This window comes from Stegostoma tigrinum, chromosome 8, assembly GCF_030684315.1.
Source record: "Stegostoma tigrinum isolate sSteTig4 chromosome 8, sSteTig4.hap1, whole genome shotgun sequence".
Taxonomy (NCBI): Eukaryota; Metazoa; Chordata; class Chondrichthyes; order Orectolobiformes; family Stegostomatidae; genus Stegostoma; species Stegostoma tigrinum.
In genome coordinates, this window is record NC_081361.1 from 101812051 (window position 1) to 101824147 (window position 12097).

The window sequence follows — 12097 nt, forward strand, 5'->3', positions numbered from 1 at the left end:
TTGTTGAATGCAAATTCTACCATCTGCCGTGGCAGGATTTGAACCTGGGTCCCTAGAACACTGTTTGGGTCTCTGGATTAACAGCCCAGCAATAATACCACTAGGCCATTGCCTCCCCCTCACTGATGTAGAAGCTGCAGGATATTAGGTTATCAAAAATATTCAATTCATATTGCATGATCTTCAAGCCACATAACTCTCTGGGAGCGAGTGAGAAGTAAGCTCTGGTCAATATAATTTATTCACTGATGAAATGGGGATGTTGTCGACTAGCCCAATCCCCTGTTCCTGGGTGGGGATGAGTTGCCTTCCTGATCTGCTGCAGTCCATACAGCACTGGGAAATTCACAATGCCCTTAGGGAGGGAAATCCAAAATTGTAACCTGGAAAATGCAGCCGTGTTTATTTCCTAGTCAGGATGGTGAGTGGCTAGGAGGGGATCTTGCAGGAGGCGGTGTTCCCATGTATCTGCTGCCCTTGTCCTTCTGGATGGAAGTGGGTTCGGAAGGTCCTGTCTGAAGGTCTTTGATGAATTTCTGTAGTGTATACAGCTGGAGTATAAATGTATGAAACCTACATCTGTCACTGATAAACTCTAATCTCTGTTTACTATTTGATCATTATATTTATGAATTTATGTCTGTAATGAGCCTGCTGCTGAAAAGGCTACCTCTATTTTCAGAATCCAGATTCCTTCTGTCAATGGATGAAGACAACATGACAAAGCAGCCAGGGGTAAATTAAAAATCTTCAAATCCTAACACTCCCCTACAACTCCCTATTTCTGTAACCTCCTCCAGCCCTGACACCCCGTCCCTATCTCTGTAGCCTCCTCCAATCCCCTCATCCCTCCCTACCTCTGTAGCCTCCTCCAGTCCCCTCATCCCTCCCTACCTCTGTAGCCTCCTCCAGTCCCCTCATCCCTCCCTACCTCTGTAGCCTCCTCCAGTCCCCTCATCCCTCCCTATCTCTGTAGCCTCCTCCAGTCCCCTCATCCCTCCCTACCTCTGTAGCCTCCTCCAGTCCCCTCATCCCTCCCTACCTCTGTAGCCTCCTCCAGTCCCCTCATCCCTCCCTATCTCTGTAGCCTCCTCCAGTCCCCTCATCCCTCCCTACCTCTGTAGCCTCCTCAAGCCCCTGCACCCCCCTCCCTGTTATGGTCTCTGATTTTCATTGTTGGAAGCTGGATCATCAGCTGCTGAAACTCTGGGACACACTTGTGCAGTTGGTCAGTTTTTATTAGCCCCATCTGTATTCTTCGTTTATAGATCATTGAGCGTTGGTGAACCATCACAGAATGAGCCTGAATTCTTGAGGAATTTAAAATTGATCTCCTGGGCTCTGCTGGAAGCAATATACAAACATGGAGTAAAACCTTAGGTGCATTGAGAGGATATCAGTATTGTTTTAACAGAACCGACACTTCCATTTATTAACTCTTAAAACACGACAAATGGGCAAAAACCTGTTTGATCATGTAGGGGATTCAGATGAAGGAGGTTTTGTGTTAAATCTGTTGCTGTTTTATCTTTAATGAGCCCTCAGTGATTGTGTGTGTGTGTGTGCGTGTGTGTGTGTGTGTGTGTGTGTGTGTGTGTGTGTGTGTTTGTGTGTGCGTGTGTGGGCATGTGCGTGTGTGTGTGTGCGTGTGTGTGCGTGTGTGTGTGTGTGTGTGCGTGTGTGTGCGTGTGTGTGTGTGCCCAGCAGAACCTGCGCTGGATGGCCCCTGAAGTATTCACGCAGTGCACCCGCTACACCATCAAAGCAGATGTCTTCAGTTATGCCCTGTGTCTCTGGGAGCTGCTGACTGGAGAGATTCCCTTTGCCCATCTCAAACCCGGTGAGTTTGACCCAACACTGTAATCGTAGAAACTGGATGAAGGAAGTCATTTTTAAACACTTATTCTCGGCATGTAGGTAGCACTGGCTCAGCCAGTATTTATCACCCATTCCTAATTGCTCTTGTACTTGTAAGGGCTATTTCAGAGCCAAGCACATTGGGTCCATGTGGCCAGACTGGGTAAGGACAGCCGATTCTGTTCTCTGAGCAATTTAGTTTCAGCAACAATCAATATTAGCTTTCCTTTGGAGATTGTAATTGATTGAATCGAAACCCCACCAGCTGCAGTGATGGGATTTGAACCCACATCCCCAGAACATTAGCCTGAGCCTTTGTGTTACTAACATGGGATCTTACCACAAGATCACTGTGAGACCAAAAATTGATGCTCCCCTATTCCAGCTGTACAAGAAATTGCTGTGAGCAGAGTGGTATCACAGTGCACAGTCTGACCGCCTCACCCAGGGCGGACTGCCAGGAATATAGACTGGGCCGGTTCCTGAGCTGGATCAGGTATCGTGTGAGGAGAAATCAAGGAGACTAGGTCTATATTTGAGTTTTGAAAAACAAGCAGTGATCACATTGACACGTACAGAAATCTCCCGAACTTGGCAGGAATGCACTTGGCTGTGGAATCTAGAACACAAGTTCACAGTCTCAGGATAAGGGAGTGGTCATTTCAGACTGAGCCCAGCAGACATTTCTTCAACTTGGACTGTTGTGAATCTTCAGAATTGCCCAGAGGGCAGATAAGAGTCAACTACATTGGCCTGTAGTGACATGTAGGCCAGACCAGGTAAAAATGGCAGATTTCCCTCTCTGAAGGACATTAGTGAACCAGATGCGTTTTTAATGATGATTGACAGAGGTTACAAGGTCACTGTTAGATTCCCTTTATATTCCACATGTTTTATTGAATCCCACTATTTGCCATGAGCCTGTGGGTTGTGGGTTGTCAGTCTAGCGACATTCCTGTTACCCCATGGCCACCCCGTCGAGTAGGTTTTGGAGTGTAATTGCAACTGACAGCAGGGAGGCAGAGGAGCAGATAACAGGGATTGCACTCTGTGTAAATCAGTTGCCCCATTATAGCAGTGACTACCCTTCAAGAAATTATTCCAAAGTTGTGATAGATATGAGAGAAACGCGAAGACTGTCTTTCATAATAAATGATTTTCTTTCTTTTTAAACAAATGGTCCCATATCTGAGGGAACTAAGGCAAGGCTTCGCTCCATTGACTTTGTTGTTCTTGTTTGTCCAGCTGCTGCTGCTGCTGATATGGCCTACCATCATGTCCGCCCTCCCATTGGGTACTCCATTCCCAAACCCATCTCGTCTCTCCTGATCAGAGGTTGGAATGCATGTCCTGAGGTGAGTGATCCACTGGTGAGGTCAGTTCCTCTTCCTTGTTCATTTATGGAATGTGGGTGTCACTGCTTCACTGATGTCTATAGCCCATCCCTAGTTGCCCTGGATAAGATTGGTAGTGAGATGGTTTCTTGAGTCCTGCAGCCCTTGAGGTATGGGGCCAACCACAATGTCCTTAGGGAGAGAATTCCAAGATTTTGACCCAGCGGCAGTGAAGGAACAGCAATACCTTCCCAAATGAGAATAGTGATTGGCTTGGAGGGGAGCTTGCAGGGGGTGGTGTTTCCCTGTGTGAGTTGCTCTTGACCCTCTAATGGTGGAGGTCAGGGACTTGGGAGCTGCATTTGAAAGGGCCTTGGTGCCCTGGTTCCATGTGTATCTAGGCATGACAATCACATAGGCAAAGATAGAATAATACAGCACCAAACGATGACATTCAGCCCATATATTTTGACACTTTGTAAGAACGATACATTTGGCCCCCATTTCCTGCTCTTTGCTGCAAATAGGGGGAAGTAAACGGTCTGAATGGCCTCCCTTTGGTGCTTCTTCATTCTTTTATTGCCTGATCTAAACTCTGCTTCTGTTGCCTCTTCAGACACTACATTATATCCCCTGCCATTGCCTCCCTGGATAAATCATGAGGGAGATTTAATCACTTACCATAATAACAGGCTTTAAAATGGTGAGGGGGTTTCACACAGGGAAACTGTTTCCTGTAACCAATAGATACAGATCAAAGATTGGAAGATGGGATCAAGCAAAACCGCAAGGCTTTTTATAAATAGTATCAGAGTGAGAGGATTTTTAAAGAAAGAGTGAGACCTATTAGAGACCAAAGGGGCAGTATATGCATGAAGCCAAAGGATCTGAGTGTTGTCCTAAATGAATATTTCTCTTCTGTTTTGACAGACAAGAAAGCCATTGTAGCCAGAGATTTCAGTTGAGATGGGAAGGTTCAAGAACTTTTAAGATTAATAGGTGTTTTTGCAGGTAAAAAGATATATCCATCTCCAGAGTCTGATGAGGGTGCCATTGTAGACAAGGGAGGAGATTGCAGGGGCCCTGATGGAGAGTTTAATACTTCACTGGGCACAGGTGAAGTGCCAGATGACTGGAGGATGGCTGATGCAGTTCCTATGTTCAAGAAGGGCAGCAGGGATAGGCCAGGGAATTACAGACCAGTTAGTCTGATGTCAATGGTAGGGAAATTCTTGGAAAAATTCTGAAAGCCAAGAATAATCAATACTTGGAAAGGCAAGGATTAATTAGGAATATTCAGCATGGATTTGTTAGAGGGAGAAGTTGTACGACTGATTTAGTATTGTTTTTTTCAAAAAGTGACTAAACATGTTGATGAGGGTATTGTACTTGATGTGGTTTACATGGGTTCAGCACGGCCTTTGACAAGGTTCCACATGGAAGGCTGGTCCAAAAGGTGAAAGCACATGAGATTCAAGGCAAGATGGCAAACTGGATCCAAAGCTGGTTTACAAACAGGAGGCAAAGGCCGATGGTGGAGGAGGGATGATTTTGTAATTGAAAGCCTGCGACCAGCGGTGTGCCACAAGGATCACTGGTGACACCCTTACTGTTTGTTCTATAACAATGGTTGGATGGTGAATGTAGAAGCTCTAATTGGGTAGTTTGGCGATGACACAAATTGGTCGTGGTGTTCACATTGAGGGGGATGGTCGCAGGCTACAGCCTGATATTGATCAGCTAGTAAATTGGTCAGAGCAATGGCAGATAGAATTGAATCGTGTCAAGTGTGAGCTGGTATATTTTGGAAAGTCTAATAAGGGAAGGATTTACTCAATGAATGGTAATTCCTGAGAGAATATTGAGGAATAAAGGGACCTTAGTGTGCAAGCCCATAGTTCCCTGGAAGTGTCAGCACAGGTAGACTGGGTAGTGACAAAGGCGTAAGGGATGCTTGCCTTCGTTAGATGGGGCTTGGAATACAGGAGCAAAGAAGTCTTTCTATAACTTTGTAAAACATTAGTTTGGCCACAGATGGAATACGTATGCAGTTCTGGTCACCACACTATTAGAAGAATGTGATTGCACTGGAGAGGGCACAGAGGCGATACACCAGGATGCTGCCTGGGGTAAAATGTCTCAGTTATGAGGAGAGACTGGATAGGCTGGGTTTGTTTTCCTGGAGCAGAGGAGGCTGAGAGGGGATCTGCTTGAGGTCTACTAAGAGAGGCATAGACAGGGTAGACTGTGAGAATCTCATCATGCAAGATGTGCCTAAGACCAGGGGGCATTGGTTTAAGGTGAGGAGCAAGCAATTTAGATGAGTCTGAGAAAAAATGTTTTCACCAGAGAATGTTTGATAAATGGAACATGGCTGAGAGGTGGTGGAGGCAGACACACTCAATATTTTAAAAACATCTGGATCGCTCTTAAAATGCCAGAGCAGACTGGACCATGGACCAAGGGCAGGTAAATGGGATTAGTGCAGATTGATTTTTGTTGGTTGGCGTAGACATAATGGGCAAAGGGCCTGTTCCTATCCATTATCCAACTGTAAGGTCATTGATAAAGAGCCCAACAGGAAGATAAGAGTTTATTTTGTACATACTCATTGTGATTTCAGAACCTCACCAGTTCTAAATAATGCTCACAGGACTCGAAAGGTTAACTCTGCTTTGCCTCTCCCCAGATGCTGCCGGACCTGCTGAGCTTTTCCAGCAACTTCTGTTTTTGTTTCTGATTTCCAGCATCCACAATTCTTTGATTTCCTTTAATCAGTGATTTACTTCCTCCTAACGCTAGTGGAGTTAGCTCAACGGCAAGTGTGTTTTCCTCCTGTTCCCTGTATTCTTAGGTTTTAGAATCCTGTTAGAGATGGCTCACATTTAAATAAGAAATCCGAGCAATGAGCTATTAACTCACACAACTGCGTCATGGAAGTTTGCATTTTCAAACAAACCAAACTTTATTGTATATCACAAAGAATTAAACAAAATAAGCACAATTGACTAAGACTGTACCTCATCAAAGACTGAAGCTTGCATCACAATTATCCCTTTGCTACCCCTCCAAGAGTTCTTTTCTCTGATGAAATCCCGAAGGCTCTTCCACTTATCATGGGACAAAGTCAGGGGGTATATGCCTGATCTCCAGAAGGCATTCTGACTTCTCTTCAAGCTTTAAGCCTAGATATATGAATTCAACAGGGTCTTTCCATTAGCTATTAGCTAATTGACCCTCCAAGTTCTCTACTGATCTCACAACTCTACATCCTGCAGCTCAGTGCAGGCCTCTCTGTACTTCCTTTACAGTGAATAAAAAACTTCATAAAATATGCTTGGTTTCTAACAGTACGTCCAAGCTGCCACCAGGCTGATTATTTCTAGAACTTCAACTGCAACAAGGTAATCAGATTTTTACTAAACATTGCTGCAGATTTTGTAATTAATTTTGAGCTGAATAAACATTAAATCACTTTTTCTCATACAAGCATTGTCAGGTATCAGCTCCAAGCTGTAGACTGTGTCAGAGAAACATAAGAATGTAGGAACAGGAGCAGGCCATTCAGCCCCTCTAGCCTGTTCCATCATTCAATGAGATGATGGGTGATCTGTGGCCTTAGTCCATATACCCGCTTTTGGCCCAAATCCCTTAATATTTTAGTTTAACAAAATAAATCTGTCTCAGATTTAAAATTAACAAGCATTACAATAATGAAAACAAAGTTGCAGGAAAAGCTCAGCAGGTCTGGCAGCATCTGTGGAGGAGAAATCAGAGTTAATGTTTTGGGCCCGGTGATCTTTCCTCAGAACCCGAAGCGTTAACTCTGTTTTCTCCTTCACAGATGCTGCCTGACCTGCTGAGCTTTTCCAGCAACTTTGTTTTTGTTCCTGACTTACAGTATCCGCAGTTCTTTTTGGTTTTTATTAAGCATTACAATAAATCCAGTGTTCCCTGCCATTTGTGAAAGAGAATTCCAAATCTCTCCCACCCTTTACATATCGAAGTGATTTCTAACATCTCTCCCGAACAGTCTGGCCCTAATTCTCAGACTACGCCCCTAGTTCTAGAATCGTCAACCAATGGGAATAGTTTATCTTTATCTACTCTGACTTTTCCTGATTATATCTTGAAACCATCGATCAAATCACTCCTTAACATTTTTAAATTACAAAACAAAACAAATCTAATTTGTGTGTTCTCTCATAGAGTCATAGAGTCTTACATAGAGTACAGAAACAGACCCCTCGGTCCAACTGGTCCATGCCAATCATAATCCCAATCTAAACTACTCCCATCTGCTTTGCGCATGGCCCATTTCCCTCCAAACATTTATTATTCATGTACTTATCTAAATGACCTTTAAACATTGTAACCGTACCCACATCCATCACTTCCTCTAGAAGTTCATTCCACACATGAACCACGCTCTGTGAAAAAAAATGCACCTCAAGTTTTTAAAAATTCTTTCTCCTCTCACCTTAAAAATAAAAAAAGTCCCCTGGTCTTGTAACCTAACCCTGAATCCCAAGCATTATTCCTGTAAACCTGCGTTGTATCCCTCCAAGGCCAATCTGTCCTTCCTAAGGTGTGGTGCCCAGATCTGCTCATGGTGCTCCAACTGGGGTCTAACCAGGGGCTGTGTATAACTGCAGCATAACTTCTGCATCCTGTACGCCAGTCATCCAGATATAAAGGCCAGCATCCCATTAGAGTTCTGAGGAAGGGTCACCAGACCCGAAACGTTAACTCTGTCTTTTTCTTCACAGATGCTACCAGACCCTGCTGAGCTTTCAGTGACTTCTGTTTTTATTCCTGATTTACAGCATCTGCAGATCTTTTGGGTGTTTTTTTTAAGGATTCCTGACTGTTTGTTTACTCTGTCTCTTGTTACTTGATTTTGAAACTGTATTAATTTCCCTCCCACTTACTAGTTTAAAGTCCTTATGACCACTCTATTTAGCCTTTCTGTGAGGACACTGGGCCCAGTTTGATCATTGCTGGTAGATCTAGCATTTACTCTACTTCAGGTGTAGGTTTAGCTTAATCACTCAATTCTCTGGAAGCTACAGACCATATAAAACCCAGAGCTGAGACTGTCTCTTTGCTGTGGCTTCCACCAGTCATGTCTGCTGGCAAACTCACTGAACTCACAGAGATAAATTCAAAACAAAGAATCATGGCAATGTGACACACAGAGCGTGTTCCATTGTCTTCCTTCCTTTTGGGAAACTGCATGAATATCATATTTTCTCCACTTCTTTAGCTTGATACATCCACCTCCTGTTTTGTCCTGATATATTTTTATCTCCTGTTATGTCAATTTGGCCCCAACCTTTTAAGTGTAATCAACTCCAAGCTTGTTTGAATTGCATTTATGACAGCGTTGCTTAAAGTTTTGGCAAAGACCTGTAGCTCAGGCTGTGGGTGAGGTTGTTGACTTGCTTGCCGAGCTGGCTTGTTCTCGTTCAGACCTTCTGTCACCATGTTCGTGACATCAGCGGAGCCTCCGATGAGGTGATGTAATTCTACTCTGCTTGGAATTTATACTGTCCGGTCCGTTATGGTGAGTGCTGTAATTTCTGGTTTTGCTCTGTATGGGTTTGCATATGGGATCCAATTCTATATGTTTGTTGATTGAAGTCTGGGTGGAGAACTGTGCCTCTAGGAATTCCCGCGTGTGTCTATGTTTGGCTTGGGCTACTATGCTGTACTATACTGAATAACATCACCTCATCGGACGCTCTGCTGATGATGTCACCGAGCACGGTGACAGAAGGTCTGAACGAGAACAAGCCAGCACAGTGTTACTTTTGTGATCAGAGATAGTAGGAACTGCAGATGCTGGAGAATCCAAGATAATAAAATGTGAGGCTGGATGAACACAGCAGGCCAAGCAGCATCTCAGGAGCACAAAAGCTGACGTTTCGGGCCTAGACCCTTCATCATGTGCTCCTGAGATGCTGCTTGGCCTGCTGTGTTCATCCAGCTCCACACTTTGTTATCTACAGTGTTACTTTTGCCAGCTTTCCAACAAGATGTTCAATGTTCTACAGTGAAAACATTAATTCCTAAAACCATAAGTTATATACTAAAACAAGGTAATTTTGAGCTAGATATTTGCCACACCGCCTATGATTAAATTCAATAATGAAAAACTCTCAAGAGGCACCAAAACCATCTCACGGCCAGCCTTTCCAAAGGAAATGGCCAATTTTGATTCAAAAAGTGATTCTGAAAAGTTCTGATTAAGTTGATTTGAAAAATAAACAATTTCACGGAAATAAACTGGACATGGAGAGAAGAGTGTGCTGAATACAGCATAAGAGTTCTATCAAAATATACGTCATTTTCTCACTGTTATCAAGAAATGGAACTCCTACTGTTTTGTACTTTACAAAATTTCTGTTTTGGAAAGTAATTTCTCCTTGAAAGAGTACCTTTGTTTTAATTTACTCATGGGACACAGGCATCACTGGCTGGCCAGTTTCAGTGCCACAGAAGTATCATAGAGTCCCTACAGTGTGGAAGCATGGCATTCAGCCCATAAAGTCCACCCTGACCCTTTGAAGACCGTCCCACCCAGATCCACTTCCCTAGGCCCATAACCCTGCACTTTCCATGGCTAATTCACCTCACCTACACACCTTTGGACATGATGGACAATTTAGCTTGGCCAATCCACCTGAATCTCCTCATCATTGGAGTGTGGGAGGAAACCCATGCAGAGATAGAGAGGATGTGAAAACTTCGTACAGTCACCCAAAAGTGAAATTGAACCCAGGTCCCTGGGGCTGTGAGGCAGCAGTGCTGACAATGAGCCACCCACATTGTTGTGGCTCTGGAGTCACATGTAGTCCAGGCTGGGTGAGAATGGTAGACTTCTGTCCCTCATAGACATTAGTGAACCAGATGGGTTTTCCCTCAAACAATCAGCAAATGTTTCACAGTCATTGGCAGCAGATTCTGAATTCCAGTTTTTTTATTAAATTCAAACTCCACCACCTGCCAAGACAAGATTTAGAACATAGAACATTACAGCACAGTACAGGCCCTTCGGCCCTCAGTGTTGTGCCGACCTGTCATACTGATCTCAAGCCCATCTAACCTACACTATTCCATGTACGTCCATATGCTTATCCAATGACGACTTAAATGTACCTAAAGTTGGTGAATCTACTACCGTTGCAGGCAAAGCGTTCCATTCCCTTACTACTCTGAGTAAAGAAACTACCTCTGATATCTGTCCTATATCTTTCACCCCTCAATTTAAAGCTATGCCCCTTCGTGCTCGCCATCACCATCCTAGGAAAAAGGTTCTCCCTATCCACCCTATCTAACCCTCTGATTATCTTATATGTCTCAATTAAGTCACCTCTCAACCTTCTTCTCTCTAACAAAAACAGCCTCAAGTCCCTCAGCCTTTCCTCGTAAGACCTTCCCTCCATATCAGGCAACATCCAAGTAAATCTCCTCTGCACCCTTTCCAAAGCTTCCACATCCTTCTTATAATGCAGTGACCAGAACTGTACACAATACTCCAAGTGCGGCCGCACCAGGGTTTTGTACAGCTGCAGCATAACCTCTTGGTTCCGGAACTCGATCCCTCTATTAATAAAAGCTAAAACACTGTATGCCTTCTTAACAGCCCTGTCAACCTGGGTGGGAACTTTCAAGGATCTGTGTACATGGACACCGAGATCTCTCTGCTCATCTACACTACTAAGAATCTTACCATTAGCCCTGTACTTTGCCTTCTGGTTACTCCTACCAAAGTGCATCACCTCACACTTGTCTGCATTAAACTCCATTTGCCACCTCTCAGCCCAGCTCTGCAGCTTATCTATGTCTCTCTGCAACCTACAGCATCCTTCGTCACTATCCACAACTCCACTGACCTTAGTGTCATCTGCAAATTTACTAACCCATCCTTCTACGCCCTCATCCAGGTCATTTATAAAAATGACAAACAGCAGTGGACCCATCACTGACCCTTGTGGTACACCACTAGTAACTGGTCTCCAGAATGAACATTTCCCATCAACTACCACCCTCTGTCTTCTTTCAGCAAGCCAATTTCCGATTCAAACTGCTATATCTCCCACAATTCCAGTCCTCCGCATTTTGTACAATAGCCTATTGTGGGGGACCTTATCGAAAGCCTTGCTGAAATTTGAACAAAGGTCCCCAAAAGATTAGCTGCGATTTTGGATTAATAATCTAGGGCTAATAACACTAGGCCATTGCTTCACCAAGAAGGGGTGGGATGGTCACAAGGGCAGGGGTGGTGAAAGTGGCAATGAGTGGAAATGGTGTTATGTGGTTTATGCACAGAAGTTGGAAGAATATATAGGTTAGACCTTGCTGGAAAAATGATAGCAGATGCATTCTGTTACTGATGAACAAACTGGTTGGCAGGTGAGTGAGATGAAGAGAAATGCGGTAAGTTGTAAACATTTAGAACTTCTTCATTAATTTACACCACTCCATCTTTTCACAAACACCTTCCTCTACGTTTCTCCATTATTTTTAAGATCGTTCTGGTTTTCCAGATTAATCTTACCACAAGAAAAGTTGAAGCTATAATTAATAATGTAAGACACTGGCAGTGGCGATATAATATAACAAAGTGTGGAGCTGGATGAACACAGCCGGCCAAGCAGCATCTCAGGAGCGCAAAAGCTGACATTTCGGGCCTAGACCCCTCATCAGAAAAAATGCTGCTTGTCCTGCTGTGTTCATCCAGCCCCACACTTTGTTATCTTGGATTCTCCAGCATCTGTGGTTCCCATTATCTCGAATGGTGATATAATTGTAAGTGTTGATACAAGATATAAACATAGTTCTTAGGACTAAAGGGATCAAAGGAAATGGGGAAAATTTGGGAACAGGTACTGAGCCGGATG

The 12097-nt window shown here is 43.9% G+C and overlaps 1 protein-coding gene across 4 annotated transcripts in view; it reads left to right on the forward strand.

Annotated features, from left to right (window-relative positions):
* Positions 1-12097, forward strand: part of tnni3k (TNNI3 interacting kinase) — a 118320-nt gene that overhangs the window by 66758 nt on the left and 39465 nt on the right. For all 4 annotated transcript variants that reach the window (XM_059648185.1, XM_059648186.1, XM_059648187.1 and 1 more), the window contains 3 exons: positions 683-735; positions 1708-1840; positions 3103-3212. In XM_059648185.1, coding sequence (XP_059504168.1) covers positions 683-735; positions 1708-1840; positions 3103-3212 — 296 coding nt within the window. The remainder of the gene's footprint in view (positions 1-682; positions 736-1707; positions 1841-3102; positions 3213-12097) is intronic.